The sequence below is a fragment of the Propithecus coquereli genome, unplaced genomic scaffold, assembly GCF_000956105.1.
Source record: "Propithecus coquereli isolate 6110/MARCELLA unplaced genomic scaffold, Pcoq_1.0 Scaffold95, whole genome shotgun sequence".
Taxonomy (NCBI): domain Eukaryota; kingdom Metazoa; phylum Chordata; class Mammalia; order Primates; family Indriidae; genus Propithecus; species Propithecus coquereli.
The window spans coordinates 1,757,618-1,777,414 of record NW_012155840.1 but is presented as its reverse complement, the minus strand read 5'-3'; the positions used below and the strand labels follow the sequence as shown (position 1 = coordinate 1,777,414).

At 35.7% G+C, this 19,797-nt stretch overlaps 1 protein-coding gene across 1 annotated transcript in view; it reads left to right on the top strand.

Annotated features, from left to right (window-relative positions):
* NFIB (nuclear factor I/B) overlaps positions 1-19,797 on the top strand; it is a 216,754-nt gene that overhangs the window by 133,966 nt on the left and 62,991 nt on the right. Inside the window, exon 4 of the mRNA XM_012665039.1 lies at positions 17,207-17,275. Within this exon, the coding sequence (XP_012520493.1) occupies positions 17,207-17,275 (69 nt within the window). The remainder of the gene's footprint in view (positions 1-17,206; positions 17,276-19,797) is intronic.

Sequence of the window (19,797 nt, the reverse complement as noted above, 5' to 3'; positions counted from 1 at the left end):
TATATATATGATAAAGACTAAATATTGCTTAGTGCTACAACTCAAATTTCATGGAAATTTACAATTATGAAACACTGTTTCCAACCAATGTAGGGAGTGTGGTAGATTGGAAAGGGCATGGATTTTGGAATTAAAATTTACGCCCGAATCAAGACTCCATCTTTGACAATGATCATAAGGGCTGTGAGGTGAATGAGCAAGTCCACCAACCTCTCCAAAACTGAGTGCAATCAGTTATATTTATGCCACTTGTGAGGATCAGAGAGGCAAATAGCAGGTGCTTGATAAAAGTGAGGGTTTTCTCATTCTCCTTTCTCTTCCAGCTAGTTTGATCAAGAAGGCTTCTTGCAGAAGGTATCATTTGATATGGAACCAAATATGTGAATTTTTGTACTACACTTCTCTAAAGACTTAAGATGACGGCTAAGTTACAGGGCAAGAGAAGATGCATAAGAATAGAAAGTTAGAGAATTTGTAAAGGAGACAAAAGAAACAGTTGCTTCCAAGTCTCGTGATGGAATAGAATTGTAGCTTTTAGAAAGTAAATTTTGTTATAAGCCTTTTGCCATCAAAAGAAAGGTGGAATGACTTTTGTGACATGGTTTTTAAAATACTGACATGAGAAAGAGTACAAATGTATCTTTAGAGATTACTTTTTCCCTGGCAAGAATTTATCTTAGACCCTTGTATTAACATTGTATAAATATTTTTTTCCCAATTTCCTTTCCATAGTGTTTATACTTTTTGAAGCCACCAACTTTCTATGTCCATTGACACTTTTGTCTGTCTTTTTACTCTTCCTAGCCCTCCTCTTATGTTTCCCTTATTCTGTTGACTCCAACTACCTGCCAGGTTATTTCCAATTTTTTAAAAATACATCTTTTGCTCCTCCTAAGGTAAACCCATCAACCAAATGTCTAATCTCTCTCTTCTTTTTCATGATGTGACATGAAAGATGCTGAAATTTCATCTTGATTTCTCCTGCAACTGGGCTTCTGTCCCTACTGAAATGATTCTCATTAAATTCATGACTTTTAATGAGCTGAGTCCAGTGGTTTCTTTCCATTCTGTTTCTGCTTCTATATTCTTGAGTATTTATTGGATTTTGTTTAAAACTTTTACTTTGCTTTCAAAAATAGGACCTCGCCTGGTAATCCAGAAACCTTTCTGGTTTCTTTTAGTTGCCTAGAGTGACTTTTTCTGTCTTCTTAACCAGATTTTTTTCTTTAGTCCTCTATGTGTTTTCAGTATCTCCTGTGATTTTTAAAGTACATTAATTTTTTCCCTAGTTGTATGTCTTTGAAACACATCTCTCTCCTAATGTTTCAGACTTACATGTCCAACTACTTTTTGGACATTTTGCCCTAGATAGTTAACTCAAATTTAACATTTCCAAAGTTAAATTTACCCTTTATAAAAAATCTTGGAACCACCAGAAGCTACCCAGACACCCTTAGTTAGAAAAGCTCATGATTTCTTTCTCAGGCCCTCCTTCTCCTGTATTCCAAATATTCCTTCATATTCTATCTTGAAAGACTCTTGAATTCACCCCCACCTCTCAGTTCCCATCACCCTTATTTGAGCTCTAGACACCATTGCTTACCTGAAATTGTGCAAAAACCTTATAATTACCTCTTCTCTCCGTATTCTTTCTTTATCTGATCCTATATGTGAATATAGTTCCTGAAACACAAATCTGACTTGGTTAAAAGCCCCTGATGGCTCACTGCTTATAAACCTGTGTTCTATGTCATGACTTTAAATGCTTCTCAACATTAAATACCAAATTCTCTTTCTTTCCCTTTCTTCCGTGTGATACGCTCTTTCTTCTGCCAGGACTGTATCCACCCTACAAACTCTTGTTCATCCTTTATATCCAAACCATTCCATGCATCTTATGAGATTCCCCCAGGCAGGGCTGGACATCTCTGCCTCCATCATGATTGCTGCTTTATATTGTAAACTTTTGTTTATACATCTCTCTCCCAGTAGGGAGGTAAATTTTAAAAAAATATTAATTTATTACTATAACCCAATATCTTTTTTTTGCTTGACACACTTTCAGAAACAGTATTCAAAAAAATATCAGATGTAAGTGATTACAGACTGCTAGTCCAACTTATCCGTTTTATCTAGGAAAATAGTGCAAAGAGGTTAAGTGACTTGCCCAAGGACCCCATTAGTTATTGGCAAACGTAGGTTAAAATCCATTTTTTTCATAGATCAAAAACTTAAGTCAGTAATAATTCCAGTACACGACTAGTATCTTTTTCCGTGTTCCACTTTCCCCATCCTCAATAAATAATAAAATTTATTGTGGTACATTGCCTTTTGATAAGATGAGAAAAGTTTGGCCTTGTCTGTACTCGGCCCATGTGCTTAGGGCACTCACTGTTATGAAGAGAAAGAAATAAGAAAGCTTTGTGTGAAGATGCTTTAGCAGGACCAAGTCTGGGCCTTCTGGCAGACTAGTGTGGGCACTGGGGGCAGATGTAATAGCTATAGTTACTGAGAGAAGGGGCAGTGAGCAGAGGGCGAGGAGTTGATAGAGGTGAATCTTGAGTGACCCAGGCCAAGGTTGGGATGAGCTTAGGGAATGATGTTAGCTGAGAGGATCACTGGTGGAGAAGGCGTCCTCCACTTCATTGTTGCAGTTGCTAGAGCTCACTAACTCCCATCTTTGCCTCTACTTCATGTTTTCTCAAGTGCCAAGTGCTCTGCATTTGTGCAGGTCAGTGACCAACTTGGTACACAGTCACAGTGTCATTTAAACACAGCAAATACTCTCCTTTCACAATGCCATGAGAGAAAGGACTAGTTCATGGGCTATAGTTGGTTATTCAGACTTTTATTTTTCTTAACTGTATTTCAGGGTCTTGTGGTATCTAAAATGATGTCATAAGATAACATACAGTCCAAATAAAATGTTAATATATTGATGTAGGTGCTTAATTAATTTATGCTGCATCTACTTCCAGAAAACTTTGAAGAAGGGTTACACATAAATAGGTTGTAATTTGTTACATTTCAAAAGATGTTGCTATAATGTACATATACTTTTTCTTTGTTGAATGTCTAGATTTCCCAAGGAGAGGGTCAGCCGAGGCGGGCAGATTGTTTGAGCTCAGGAGTTCAAGACCAGCCTGAGCAAGAGCGAGACCCCGTCTCTACTAAAAATAGAAAGAAATTAATCAGACAACTAAAAATATATACAAAAAATTAGCCAGGCATGGTGGCACATGCCTGTAGTCCCAGCTACTCGGGAGGCTGAGGCAGAAGGATTGCCCGAGCCCAGGAGTTTGAGGCTGCCGTGAGCTAGGATGATGCCACGGCACTCTAGCCTGGGCAACAGAGCAAGACTCTGTCTCAAAAAAAAAAAAAAAAAAAAAAGTCTCAGCCATTAATGCCTCTAGGAGAGGTCATGACTGTACCTACTGCTCTGGGCAGTATTTTAGTGATTGTTCTTTTACCCAAGTATCTCATGTTCCTTTTACAAAGACTGCCTGCATCTAGAGTTTCTTCCCAATTTAAATTCCTTTCCCTCTCCATATTTACAAGGTCTGCTTTTGAAGCATGCAGCTACAATTTAATAATGCAAAGCATTTTCTTCCTCACAGCTGGAAAGCTGGGATTGTTCTGTGTCACAGATATAGTGGACTTGCTCCAGGCTAGTTAAAATCACTGAACTCTGCAAAAGCTAAGCTTGCTGGACTTAACTGTCCTGTACAAAGGGACCAAGGCGACCCCCTACTTGTGTATTAAAGCATTGTTCTTGGAAAGAGGGATGAATTCTATAATAATATATTGCAAACAGAATAAAATATTAAGTAGATATATATGTAGCTACCCTAGTTTTAGTCTCTTTCTACGTCACTGGATTGAAGTATGTGATGTAAAAATATTGGGCAAATCTCCTACTAAAGGTTCATTTTTTCCCCCTTTTCTGTAACTATAAAGGAGTATCAAGGTATCAGATAATTTAAATAAGTACTTTGGTGTGGCAATTTGACTTTCGTTAGCTTTTGCTTAATAATGTCATTGACCATAGAAGAATTTAAGAAACATAATCAGATTTTGGTTCTTAAAGTTGTTACAAGTCTTTTTGGGTCTTTCAACATAGATACTGCTTTTTGGGGCTGTTGATCTTTTTCATCTTATTTTATATAATAAAAGTCAGGCCAAACTCCTGTTTTCACTGAGATATTTTAATTGTTAATTCTAATATAATCCCTGTGCCCCCCCCCCCCACCACGCACATACTCTATACCTTGAGCATATCCATTTCCCCACGGTGTTCAGGAGGAAGAAGACAGGAAAACCACTTGACTTTCAGATTTGATGTAATTGTTATTAAAATCATCGTGTGCACTTGTTAAGGACATGAAACAAACAGTGACATGATGAATTATAAGATGTTGGCTCCATTGTTTATTGTGTGACACTTTTTTTTTAAATGCAGTGGATTTTTAGTTTTAAAATTGGGGGTTTTTGGACTGCTTTCATTTTCGGAATTGAAGTACTTTCCAAACAGAACAGTATTTTCTAAATAAGTAAGTAAGAAGTAGGAGATGATCATTTCCATTGGGACATGATAAAACATTCTGCTACTTTATGTTAATTATGTTAATTTGTCCTCCTTGATATCCAGAAAAAACACATATGACTTGTGTTATCTGATGTAGCATTGATAGGTGAAGAAAGGAGTACCTACGAGCTTTTGAGAGAGAGTGTTTAGAGAGAAGAGCAGAGGAGTGGATGCAGAGGATCAGGCCACTCACTGATGGAGTTCCTTATAAGATGAGGAAGGCAAACAGTTTTAGAAAGAAGATAGTGCTGAATCTTAATGCATTATTACTTTTAAAACATATTTATACTCTGTCCCTTTAGCTCATCTAGATCATTTTAATAATTTCCTAATCTCTGTAGCTGGTATTTTGTCTAGGGTCTTAATCTCTCTGATATATCCATTACAGGTCTGTGGTGATGTCTATAGTGTGCAAATCTGATTATTTCATTCCCCTCCTTATATGCTTCCAAGGTCCCCACTCTAGGCTAAGCCTACCTCTTAGCATGATATATGATATGAGCCTTCGTGATTTGTCCTTTGCACATATGGACCAGGCATTTAGCCTTAGTCTTAGCCATGTGCCTCTCCTTTGTGTCTTTGCTCGTGTTGTTTCTCTGCCTAGGATGCTCGCACTCCCTTGTCACCTCCTAGGAGAGCCTTCTTCAGACGCTCTCTGCAGTACGGTTTTGTAGTACTAGTGCTTCATGCATTGTTTCATGTCTATTTACATGTCTGTTCCCCTTAGTGAATTGTGAACAGCTTGAGGTGAGGATTGTATTCTTCTTATTGTAAACCCAACATCTAAGGCAATGTCTGGGTAGAGACAATGCTCAGCAATGTCCACGATTTATGAAGTGCGGGCTTAGCCAAATAACAGAGTAAATAAATGAGCTGTTCTTGCAGTACCTGAGATCATCCCCCTACCTAGGACCTGACCCCCTAGGCCATAAGAAGCAGGTGCTTCTGCAGAGATGGTTACAGTGATCCTCTTCTGCCCTTTGGAAGACTACATCCCAGACATGACTGTTGGGAAGATTTTTCTGATCTCCTTATCTGTGTAGCATGATCTGTAGGGAGGTATCTGACTGAGAATTGTAGTGTTCTGTTATGATTTCTGATTCAGAATACTAGTCTCAAATGGATGGAGCTTCTCTTTGCCAAATCTGATGGTGAATTATAGAGAAGTCCTGTTTGCTACTTTTATGCTTTTGTTTACTAATGTGTAGGGAGGGTACCGTAGTGTTGCTAGAGTTTACATGATCACAAATGAGGAAGCTAGTAAGAAAACTTTCTAGAAGTTGCAAATAATACAAGATTGATGACCTTTAATATCTTCAAAAAATTTTCTGATTACACTGAATATTTTTTACTTACTTGTGATTCTTTTTCTGCAACAGAAATATTATCACTTTCTGAAAATTTGGAAACCACTGTTCATAGGTCATTTGTTCAAGGAGGTGTATTTTTTTTTAACATTACTGCGGTATAATTGCATACATATAGTGTACAATTAGATGAGTTTTGACATATGTATATACCTATGAAATCAGCACCACAGTCAAGAATTGAAAATCAAGGGAATAAGGGTACATCACCAAGATTCAGAAGAACGTATCTTTGAAAATGAAAAACTAGAAAATATTTCAGAGAAAACAATTTGTTTACTCAGAGAAGAGACTTATATGAAAAACAAACCCTCAAAATAATAGCTTCAATGAATGTGGTACTATGTGAGATGAAGAAGAATGGCAAGGTAACTAAAGTTGCTTTCATGCAATTAAAATCTTCACTGGAGGAGTAAGAAACAAAACTGATATTATGGAAATAATTATTAATATAGAGGACAAACTCAAGACATTTGCCTCAAAAGCAGAGGGAAAGAACAGAAAGGATAAAATGATGAGGAAAAGGTTGATGATAGGAGAATGGAAAATTCAATGTTCATTTAGGTGTTCTTTGTGGAGAAACCAGGGAATTTAGGAGAGAGAATCAAAGACAAATGAAGAAAATTTGTATGAGCTAAAAATGATTGAAATATGTAGATCGAAAGAGCTAACTCTTTCTAGCCAATTATAGTAAAAGGAGATCTGTATCTAAATATATCCTGTTGAAATTTTTGTATTTCATGGATGAAAAAGAAAGTCTTGTAATCACCTTGGATGAAAACCAAGTTACTGTATATTTCTTTTTGTCAACAATAAATACCAGAAGATAGTGGAGGAATACTTAGAATTATGATGAACAATTTTTTTTTCTGTTCAAGGAGTTTTATTTACCTCCACGGACAATAGAAATATATTCTTATTCTTTCTTATTCATGGTCTCAAAAAATAGAGTCCTCGACTTTCTTTGTAAAAAATTTACTTGAAAACCTACTCCAGCTGGCAAAGCGATGACTCAATAAAAAAATTTAGGAACAGGAAAGTATAACTATAAGTATATAAATATAGTTACAGATAGAGACTAATCATGAGGATAGTAACAATTAAGCTGAGAATTATGCCTAAGTAATTGTTATAAATAAGATTAGAGACATAATGCCAATATAAAAGGTTGTTCTTGCATTTATATAAACAAGACTATGGTAACAATTATCTGGGTTCCAAATTCTAGACTACATTTTTAAAAATTCTAGTAAAATACATATAACATAAAATTTACCATATTAAATATAATATTTTTAAAAGTTAAGTTCAGTAGAATTAAGTATATTCACATTGTTGTACAACTAACGTCCAGAACTTCTTCAACCTACAAAATTGAAACTCAATACCCATATTAAATAACAATTTCCAATTCCCACTCTCCCCAGCCCCTGGCAACCACCATTCTAGTTTGTTTCTATGAGTCTGCCTACTTTAGATATCTTACATAAGTGAAATCATACGGTATTTGTCTTTTTGTGACTGGCTTACTTCCAAATTACATTTTTAAAGACTGAAAAAAGATGAGAGGCGGCTGGGGGAGTTTAGGAATCTAGGAGTGGCAGACTAGTGTTCTCCTTTTAGAATAGTTTCTTGTTGGATTTTGCTAAAGAGTCTGTATTGTCTGCTTTTATCTCTATTTTTGCTTAGGTCATTTTTTAGGTAAGCTGGCTTCTGGGTGTCAAGTACATTTTCAGCATCTTGATATGCTCATATACCTTTTCTCTCTTTCTCTGATTGCTTGCTTGCTTGCATTGTTTTGACGAGGGAGGTTACAAATTTAGGTATTCAAGGTTTGCTGGCCTCATAAAGGCTCATAAGAGAGCTTTATTCACAAGGAAGCTTGTCATTTTCTAAGGCCTTGGAGAGTTTAAACAGCATTGGAATTTAAAGGCTAGATAAAGGATACATAAAATCTAGCTGTGCACACATGTGGCTAAGGTGCCGTTTTCAAAGGTGGCTCTTAATCACATTTCTATTATGTTATAGGGTTGTCAAATTTTAAAGTACCTATGAATCACCTGCAAGTCTTGTTACGCTTCAGATTCTGATTCCGAGGGTCTGGGGTAGAGCCTGTCCTCCTGCGTCTCTAATAAGCTCCCTGGTTGTGCCAACGCTGGTGGTTCTGGGACCACATTTTGAATGTGCTGCCATAGTGGTTCTCAAACTTTGCTGCATATTTAAATCACCTGGGGGGAACTTTTAAAAAGTCGTCGTGTCCAGGTCTCATCCCATACCAATTAAATCAGAATAACTGGGGTCGTAAGCCAAACATAAATTGCTTTCAAGAATCCCAGATGGTTCCAATGTTCAGCAAAGTTTGGGAACCATTGCACTAGGGTAATTGATCCATTCAGGTTTTCAACTTCTTTGCTCAATTTTGGTTACTTTTATTTTACTAAGTAATTGTCTGTTTAAGTTCTGAAAGTTGTGGTCAATAAGTTGTATGTGTTATTCTCTTACAGTGCTTTAAATGTATTCCGTGTCTATGGTCATGTCTCCTTTCTGTTTGTACAATCTTGCACTGCATAGTAATGTTTCGGTCAAAGACGAACTGTATATATGTTGGTGGTCCTTTAAGATTATATTATAATATTTTTACTGTACTTTATGTTTAGATATGTTTAGATAAACAAGTACTTAACCATTGTGTTATAATTACCTACGTAGTCAGTATAGTAACATGCTGTACAGGTTTGTAGCCTAGGAGCAATAGGCTATACCATATAGCCTACATGTGTAGTAGTGTATACGATTTAGGTTTAAGTACACTCTATGATGACAGCAGAATCGCCTAAGGACAGACACATTTCTCAGAACATATCCTGTCCTTAAGCGATGCATTACTTGTATATTTTTGCTTTCTCTTTTTTTTCTTAATCAGGTTTGCAAATGATTTTTCTGGTTTGCTTGTGTTTTCAGAGAATCATCTTCTGTTTTATTTATTGTTTTAAATATTTCTGTTTTTTCTAATTTGTTAATTTCAGGTTTTATCTGTAATTTCATCTTTTTATTTTTTTCTTGGGTTGTTTTGCTGTTCTTTTTCTTATGGTAAGTAATTAATCTCTTTTATGTTTTTTCCCATTGCTTTCTAGATAGTTTATAATTTCTCTTTTGATATTTTCCTTTGGTTATGTTATATTTTCTTAATTTCTAGGTAGTTCAGAACATTTGTTCTCTTTTTATTTTTTACTTTTAATTTTATTTGCCAGAGGGGACAGTATGGCCTAAAAAAGTCTCTATTTGTAGAGATTTGTTAAATTTGTCTTTCTAGTCAAGGAAATGATCAGTTTTTCTTTAAAGTTCCTTGGTCATATAAGTAAAGTATAATTTGTGTTTGAATGATATAAAGTTAGTCTTTGTCTAATAGTCATGTTGAGTTTTAAAAGAGATATATTAAAAATTCTCACCATGATTGTATTTTTATCAAGTTTCTTACATTTTAATAGTTTGTTTTTTGTATTTGTTCACAATATTATTTAGTACATGTGGGATTTACGATTTATCTTCTTTATTAATTGTTCCTTCTATCCATTTATAATGCTCTTTATCCTCTTTATTGTAATTCATCTTAAATTCCCTCTTAACCATTGCTAATTGACACTGCTTTCTTTTTGTTTTAATTTGCCTGATTTCCCTTTGCCTACCCATTTATTTACAACTTTTTGTTCTTGTTATTGTTAGGTGTGTTCCTTGAAAATAGTTGGATTTTATTTCCTTCAGTTGATCTAAAGTGTTTATGGAAAAATTCAGTCCACTTACATTTATTGTAATGATTGATGAACTTCATTTTATTCCTTCTATTTTGCTTCATATTTATTATGTATTTTTACATCCTATTTCTTTATTTTTTCTGTCTTGATTGCATTCCTATTCATTATGTTATGTTTTCTCTGTGTTAATTTGAACTTCTACCTTCTCTTTTCCTTCTCTTGAAATGCCTGCCTCTTTACTATTACTTGAAAACAATATACAGTTTTCATATCTACTCATAGGTACTATGATTACCATCTGTATTGTAGAGAAGAGAAATGTGAGGTGTAGAAAAGCTAAGCAACTTCCCTTAGCTTTACATAATAAATGACAGAGCTGAGTCTTGGTAGTCTTGCTCCGGCTGCCTTTTTAACTCTATGCTTTAGTGCCTTTGGGGAGGCATACCTTCCACATCCATTGAAAAGACAGAAGAGCATACATACAATTTTGTTATACCATAAAATAAATATAGCCCACTTAGTAAACTATAAAATACCTGTGCTAATGAATTTAAAAATCTGAAAAATTGAAGATTTTCTTGGAAAGAATATAGTAAAATTATCTCAGCCTTAGAAAGCAGTAGTAGAGTAATATTCATGAAAGACTCAAAGTTGTGTAAGAATTTTCTCTGAAACAGATTTGGGGAAGACAATTTTACCAGTAAATTTTTCTAAACCTTCAAGAACTTTCATGAAACCAAATTTTGTTTTGTCCCAGAGCATAAAAATTAATGGACCATCATCTAACCCATTTTATGAAGCATGCATATAACCCAAGTATAAAAACTTGACAAAATATAACAAAAATTTCATAAAACTTCTCCAACTACATATGGAAAATTTGGAAGAAACTGTGAGTTCTGTGGGCAAACCAGTTAAACAGTAAATAAAAAGAACTGTCTTCCATGGACAAACAAAGATAATTTCATCAAAGAATCCAGTAAGATATAACAACAATAAATGCTGTGAGGGGAAAAAATGGATAATCTCTACTAATGCCAAATAAGCATTTGACAATATCCAATAACTATTCTAATCAGAAAACTTTTTAAAACTGTGAGAAACTAGGAATAAGTAAATACTTTTTCAGATATTGAGAAAAAAAATCAATGACAAATTAATAGCCAACATTATTATCTCATTAACTGTGAGAATGTAGAAGTAATCTCATTAATGTTACGAATAAAATATTCCTGAGATCGTAATTCTCATTCTACATATTTTTTAAATGTTTGCATTTTTTTGAATATTCTGTTTTTTCAAATGTTCTATTTTTGGAAGTTCTGTTTAGAGAAATAATGCATATGCTGTGAGAAAAATTTAATTTTATTATAATTAAATAAAATACACATTTAACATTAATGTAGTGACATCTTTTCCCTATCAACTTGCCACAATTAAAAACAAATCCCTCCCTACTAATTTGTAATTCTGGCAGCAGGGTTGTGAGATGGACACATTCACAGCCTGCCCCAGGGAGTATAAATTGGCAAAAATCTTTATGGAAAGCAGCTTGACAGTTTTTACCAAGAGCTTTAAAAGAATTTATGTCCTTTGACCCAGTAATTCTACTTCTGGGAACTCCAGCCTAAGGAAATCATGAGAGTTGCTGACAGAGATTTGTGTATGAGGATGTTAATAGTAATACTGTTTATTTATAATATTTTAAAAAATGGGAAATAACCTAAAATGCCAAACAATAGGAGGCTAGTCAAACAAATGGTCAAATGAAATATGATACAGCTATGCAATGTACAGTCATAAAAATCATGCTTTTGAAAAACTAATATAATGGGAAATGTACAATATTAATCAGAAAAAAGCAGGATACAAATTTATCTACAATTTGATTTTGATTTTACAAAAACATAAGTTTAAAGGACTGGAAGGAAATACTGAAAATAATATATAAATAATAATATAGCACTATCAGTGTGTTAAAGTTGGGAAATTTCTGACTCTCTCCCAGATCACTTAAATTACCATCATGGGATTACATTTCATAATGAAGAATAAACTTAATGCTAAATTCATATTAAAATGTTAACCTTGACTACAGGCTGAGATTCAACCTCTATGTAAAGAATCATTAACTTTGCAATGATTAATATCTCTATTTTATAATCACAGTTTCCAGCCTTAACCCTGGACAGTTAGACCAGTTGAGAAACTTAAGATAGAGCTGTATCTCAACACCAGGAACTTACCAATGGGTTAGTTGTGGTATCTGACGTTATGTGAAGATTGACACTAAGCTAGTGTGAAATAATCTCATTTTCTCCTCTTTGCACCTATGTATAAAAAGGTGTTCCTTTTACACTCTGTTGAAGGAATCGAACAATTGCAATAATAGAGCTGGAAAATACCTGTGAGATGTCTTGTGTTCACTTGTTCTTTCTCCAAATGAACAATGCAAGAAAACTACATAGGAAAGCAATTTTGTAAGAAAGTGGAATCTGAGGGTTGCAATGGGCTTTTGAGGTGCTTTTTTCTCCTTTACAAAGTGTGAAGATTTATATTCAATGTGAGTCTTTATAGCCACTAGGAAACTCCCTACCTCTGTAGATAAAAGTTTCCTCATCTGTAAAATAGCAACAATAATAAGACCTATCTCATGGGACAATTATGAGCATGAAGTGAATTCATGCTTGTGAAGATCTTAGCATAGCAGCTGGGCGTATGTTGGTTATTACTACCTTTCCAAAATTTCACATGCCTTTTTAAGATTTTTCTCATTGGATAACAAATCTGTTTACTGAGCTAAAAAACAGCTCCTGGAACTATGCAGAAAATGTCTAACCAGCCATCTACATTAACAGTCCTTCAAATACTTGAAGACAGCTTTCATGAATTTAATAACTGCTTTCCATGCCTTCTTTTTTTTAACTTCAAGAATAGAACACAGTAGACTATAAAAATGAGCATTATCAGTCTTCCTTTGGATTTTCTATGTAAATGTTGTTTAACATTCAAATGGTGCTGATTATAATTTGAGATATTAACAGTTAGATATGCCATTGTGTCCCTCTGTTATTGTTTGTAAAGGAGGTTAAACACTATATTAACTTCTGAGTAGTGATTTACTGTTGCTTTTGTTAGAGAAAAATAAAAAAGAAGTAAAATAATATAATTTGATATTGCCTTTGAGACTTTCAGTTTGTAGAAGTCTTTATTTCCTACTCAATTTTATTTTTTTTTTAAAAAAACATACATGTAGTGTAAATACAACATCACACAAATGCAGAGTTGTTCTTTTCTTCCTGGATTAAGCTGTTGTGTAATATTGCTCTGTAACCATTAAGCAGCTGCTCTGCCTCAGAGATGCTCATATTTTCTTTGGTAGATGAAGGGAATTTACTATATGAGTGTCTTCAAATTGCTTTAAGATCTTTGGCCTTTGTATCACCATAGATTTACAGTGGTCTATGTAACATGTAAAAACCATGTTTCTGCAAGTCCCCAGGAGCCTGGAGGTTACATATGGGGTTATGTTAGCAGCAAATAACCTGACATTTTGCTGAGTCTCACCCTCTATACTGTTACAGGGCTCCTGATGCGTTGCAAGATCTTCCCCAGAGTCCTCAAGCATTGTCTCCTGTATGCTTATAAGCAGATATTATCAGCTATCTGAGTACTATCTCATCCACTATTTCTTTTCTTTTTTTTTTTTTACTCTGCCTTGTGTTGGGTAATGCCTGTCTATTGCAAAGGCTGCACACACTGCGTGCAAAGATGCATGAAGGTGGCAGCTGTCTGCTTCAGGCGCTTCTCCCAGGGTCCCCCTTGCCCGATTCCCACCCATCCCAGCTCCCATACGCGTCTTGTCAACAGGCATTACTGCTTGTCCTCAGGAACCCTCCCTCCACTGAAGTCTCACTATGCTCTACGCAGAAGTGGAGCCCAGTGGGACCTGTGGGGTTGCATTTTATCCAGTGGGTTCCATCACAGTGCCAACATATTTCCAATGCTTTTCAGTAAAACTGTTTCAGGTTTTTTTTTGGTAGATTCCAGTGTTTTATAATTTGGGGAACTAGGGGTCTTCCCCTGGTAGAATTAGCCTGGAAGTGGGTCATCCTTGCCCTGTGATTTGGCTCCTAACAGGCCCACACACCAATCCATCTTAATGGGCATGACTTAGAAGCAGATGGGCCTCTGACTCCTCACTGGAGTAGTAAGAAAATGAACTTCAGATTATATCTTGGGTAATGTTATTATGTATTACATCTGATATAATTTATATAAATATACCAAAATGTTCATTATTTATTCACTCCACTCATTCGTCAGTCTATCTTACAAGTATTTTTGTACTCCTACTCTTTAAGCACTTCTAGTCTTTTATTCATTAGCTTGCACTAAGCGCCTGAAGTTACACGTTAGTACACAACAAAGTCAATGATATAATCTGACCCTAATCATTACTCTTTCCCATTACACCCCAAAGCCTAAATAAACTCCTCGGCAAATTCCAGTGATCAGTATAATTATCCATTAATCTCAAATCATCTAGATTTACATTGTAATAAAATTACTAAGGTATTAATATGTGACCCTGTTTTAAAAAGTTGAATTTTAAAATTTTGTTCTATGAGTGTTTATTTAGTAGTTGGTGTCTATATAGGCAGTGACTATATCTCCCTAATCACCTAAAGAGATACAGAAATGAGCAAAACCCAGTCATTCTCCTAAATACAGCAGCTGATAATCCGGAAAGGAATTTAAGATCTGAAAACAGGTATCTTGGAAAATCTGAAAGTGAAAAGTGTAAAATAAGTACAAACCATGTGCTATGTGAGTACAGAGGAAAGAGATGATTTCTGGCTGGGCCAGGCGGTGGGAGAAGAAGGTGGAGCAGCAGTTTATGGAGTTGGTGGCGGCCGAGCTGGACGTTGCAGGATGAGCGCGTGGGGAGCCGAGAAAGATGAGGGCGGGCGTTTACAGAGTATGATTGGTGATGGCAAGTCATCTTGTCTGACTGGTTAAGTATATGAGCTGTAGTCATGATAAATAGGTTTTTATACTTAATATATTTACCGTATAAAGTTTACCGTATATAAAATAAAGTATAATGAACTATAAAACAACCAGAAAAGCAACAAAAAAATCTTTGTATACAGTGATAACTTACGGCAGTCCAGAAAATTAAAAACATCTTTTTCCCCAACCAGGCAAAGGGTGTCAACGTCCTTGTTGCGTATTCATGACTTTTAGTACCTTGTATAGTGCTGGTTTCATAGAAGTTTCTCAATAATCCTGAAATGAATTCAACTTGGTGAAATAGTCATTGCTCAAGAAGTAAGCGTTTCTTCAAATAGAAATGGAGACATTTTGTTATAATCCTCTCAAAAATGTATATTTTTTCAGAGTAATGACTTAATATGACACCTAAGTTTTATCACCAACTGAGATCGTATAACTCCCTTTCACTCTTCCTTTCATTCTTTTTCTGAAGAAGGTAGATGGGTGGGTATCCAACAGCGCTCAGACATCCTTGGTTCTTCAGTTCACAGCAGTGAGGCACATATGCTAATTAAATGGTTTTCACCCTATGTGTGGTTAAAAAGCAATTTTGTTCTGATAAATTTTCTAGATAAAAATTTACAAATAATTTTGAGCTGTCTGGAGTCCAGTGTGCATAATTCAGTGTATGGCTGATTGCTGGCTTCATTGGCTGATCTTGATTTATTGGTAACATTTAACCAGTGCTGACCATGAGTTTTATATTTTTTTTTTTTTTTTTTTTTTTTGAGACAGAGCCTCACTGTGTTGCCCGGGCTAGAGTGCCGTGGCGTCATCCTAACTCACAGCAACCTCAAACTCCTGGGCTCAAGCAATCCTCCTGCCTCAGCCTCCCGAGTAGCTGGGACTACAGGCATGCGCCACCATGCCCAGCTAATGTTTTTCTATATATTTTTAGTTGTCCAATTAATTTCTTTGTATTTTTAGTAGAGACGGGGTCTCGCTCTTGCTCAGGCTGGTTTCGAACTCCTGGGCTCAAACAATCCGCCCGCCTCGGCCTCCCAGAGAGCTAGGATTACAGGCGTGAGCCACCGCGCCTGGCCGAGTTTTATATTTTTATCTCATGTAGTACTCATAGCAACTCTATGAGGTAGGTGATTTTATTATCTCTAACTTATAGACAAAGAGTCTGAGGCACCAAAGAGGTCTGATACCATGGCCAAGATTCCAGACTGGTAAACTGTGGCTGGGATTCCAGTTACAGCTCTTTGACTTCAGAGCCCCATGTTGCTAAACCATCCATGCCTCACATCTGTGTGCTGAATCTAATCCCTTGGTCAGCCCTAAAGCCTTATGTAAAACTGGTCAAATTGCCAGTTCCTAAAATCTAGAGTTGTTTGTTTGTTTGTTTGTTGTTTTCCTGGAAGTATTTCAGTTCTCAGGATTTTCAGACTCACTCTGTCCCTGGGGCAGCAAAGAGTAAGCCGTATCCCTTTTTCCTAAGGCATTCTCTCTCTCCTCCCTCCTTATACCCCCTTGACATAAATAAGAATGAGGGAGGGTAGAGTGACTGCTGTTCATGGGAGTCCTCATCTCTACTTTTGGACATAGCTAGTGACTCCAAGTAGGTCTGAACCCAGGCACCGTGGCCACTGTGGGCCCTGTGCCTAGATGTCACATAAGGGTAATGCGGCATTCCTGGAGGCCTAGATTCACCACCATTTGCCAGAAATTCATATAACCAAAACATTTTTACCCCTGTAATATTCTGGAATAATAATAATAATATTTTTAAAAATATCTGAACTTCATTGGGATATTGGGTAATCACTGTGTGATTCTCCCCATGTGCATGGTAAATAAACCTTTCTCTTATTTAAAACAAAAGTGCACAGAAATAGGTCAATGCAAAATACTGTATTGACTGTATATGCAAGTTCTGCTTGTGTTTTATTAGTGACCCTGGCACGAGGGTGGGAGTGCTGGTAGCAGCAGCTCACTTTTCTTTAATCAGGGAAGGATTTAGGAAAGAAGGGCGGTTTCAAGAGATCTTTGAAGTATTTCCAGCAAGGTGCTAATTGTGGTTGTGGTTTTCCTTTTTCTTTTTTTCTTTTATTATTATTTTTTTTAAATGAGTAGACTTTAGTCTACCAGGTGCTACTGAGTCGAATGCATTCAGTGAGAGCCCACAGACCTTCATTCTCTATGTGTGGGCCATGGCAAATAGAACCACTCCAATTGCCCTGGACATTCAGAAAATTGAGAAAAAATTTTTGCTAGCAGATTATTTAGCATCTAAACTTTTAACTTTTTGTTTAAACAGACTCAATTTGCATTCACAAGAGTTTTGTTTTGTTTTGTTTTGTTTTTTACTTGTCCTTGTAAGCATACTTGCTTTTTGTTCTAACCTTTGGTTTTAAAACACTTAAACAAATTCTAGTGTTTAATCATTTATTTTGCTTCCTGCTTATGCTGATCTTTTTCCTCTTCATGTTTATTTTCAGGTTACCTCGAGGATAGTTTTGTAAAATCTGGAGTCTTCAATGTATCAGAACTTGTAAGGGTATCCAGAAGTAAGTAAATTGTTTTCTTATTATTTAAGTATACGGTATGTTTTAAGACTTTTGTTTTAATTTTTAACCTTAAATACAGCATGAAGAGTGACCACATATTAGGAAAACTTGAGTTTTAAACTCTTAAATCTTTTGATGAAATCATAAGTGAATATATTTTGCCTGATTTTCTAAAATATTTGCATTCAAATAATCAAAATGTTCTATGGTGCAAAAATTTGGGGGTTGGTCTGATTGCCATATTATTAGTATTCATTTAATCCACTGTTGGGTCTATGACCATAGATGGTCATTTATATCAGAGGAAGCGTGATTAATTAAATGTACTCCATGTTGTTATGATAACCCACATAAGTTTCCTGTAGATAAGTGCTTTTTCATTTTGCTAACATTTTGATGGGGGGTTGGAGATGTACAGGATATACACAGTACCGTGCAGAGCGTAGAGGGATGCAGAAATTAACTTTGCAGATTGTAGTTGGATATAGATAGAAAGCATTGTTAGCCAAAACAATGTCCAATTGTTTTAACTGGCCACTTCACCTGAGACACTATTCTTGGCAGGCTGGATCAGATTTTTCTAGGGTAAGCTCACCTGGCTGGCTACCTAAGAAAGGGGAAATTTTCCTCAGTTAACTCTTTTACTTATTACCAGCATGTGCAGATCTTAATGTACCGATTTATGTTAAAGGATGTGACTCCTTTCTTCTTGCTCCATTCACTGATTTAGCTTGTTTATTATGTCACTTTGGAGGGTATGTTTTCACCTGACATTTTGATGGAAAGGATGCTATTCAGATGATGTTGGAAGGATCATGGAAGGATGGGAGGATGATGGAAGGATGCTATTCTGATCCTTGTTTAAATTGTGTTTCTCATTTGGGTCAAATTCAGAGGTCAAGAACAAGAGTCACGATGATCCAGAAAGAACGAAGAGTCAGTTACTGAGGGTAAAATAGGCAGTGCTTTTGAGTCCTGTTCAGTACAGGAATCTTCAAGCTAGTAGGTGACTGTAGTTGAGAAACTGTAGTTTCTCAAATAGCTCAGATTTCTAAAGTGGCCAGTACAAATAGAATGCATATCAGGAAGTGATACACATGAACATTTTAGACCTTAAGTAACTTATCCTTTCTGGAATAATTCTGGAGTAGATAAATATATGCCCAAAAGACTTCTGTCATGGGTCTTTTTACTTGGGGGCAGCATAGGAGATGAAAATCTATTAACCTGTATTCCACTAGCTCTGGTGTATGTATATGCTTGGCAAGAGCATTCTAATGGTCTACTCAATTGTCCAAGGCAATGAGCTTTATGTATTTTGCCATGTCAATATGTGATATCCAGAGACTTCCAACATTTGAAAGTTTTACATTGTTATTTTTAATTTGGAAAAGAATATATGCCTGACTTACTACTGCTTTCTAGCACCATGTAAGGCAGGGGGTATTTGAAGGTGTTGGTGTATGTGTGTGTTTTCCCCATACTGTTCTTTACTGGAAAGGCTATGCTGCAACAGTTATGAGGCTTATGAAATTATTTGCTTAAATTTGTACCTTTCTAAGTTCCATGATGTATTTTCATCCTTCTTATGAGAAGGGCAGTAGTGTCATCTGTCAGAAAATATTTATTTAGTACCTCATTATAGGTAATATTATGCTAAGTGCTGTCAAAGGAGACCACATTAGAACCTTCAAAAGTCCAGAGTGAATTTTGAAAAATCTGAATTTCAAACATAGAAAGATAGATTAAAAATACCTTTCTGTAACAGTTCAGAAGCAAGGTAAATTGAACATACTTCATTCATTCATTCTTAATTCATTCTGTCATCTCCTAGAGGTTTTTAGGCTATTTGTTATAACAAACATTACTGATTTGTAATTAGCACATTAATTATCTATATTCATTCATTAGTTAATTTATTCAGCAAACATTTATTTTCTCCTCCATATGTAAATAGGTGTCTGTGAAATACTTGAGAAGTTATTCTTCTAAGTGTTTTAATACATCCACATTATAATCTTGTTTACAAAATTGAACATCATTGTTTATGAATAAGGGTTTACTAAGTAAACATAAACTTCAGCACAACACTTATGCTGTGTATCACAAATTCTGACTTCTTGAGGGTTCACAGTATGCTTATGGTTTCTATCCTCTAGGGCTTTACGATCATATGACCCGCTAATGTCTGTGTTGACTTTAGCTAATGAAGCTATTCAGCTTTAGGATAGTGATCTCTCTGTTGAATGATATTATCTCCATCTTAAAAGTTGATTTAGGATCAGCTTTTGGAGTGAGGAGAACAATAAGAGAGATTAAGGGTTGGCCTCTAACCCTTAGAATCGGAGGTTGTTTGGTGCTTCGTTTCTAAGAGGATATTGGCAACCTCTTAAACATGATTTGCAGCTTTCAGCCTTCTTGCAGCTCTCTGGGAGAGATGCTAACGCTGATCTTTGCATCTGATGCAAGTTCTTCCAGAGGCTCTTAAGCCGCAATATCTGCCTGAGACTTGCTCCTCTCAC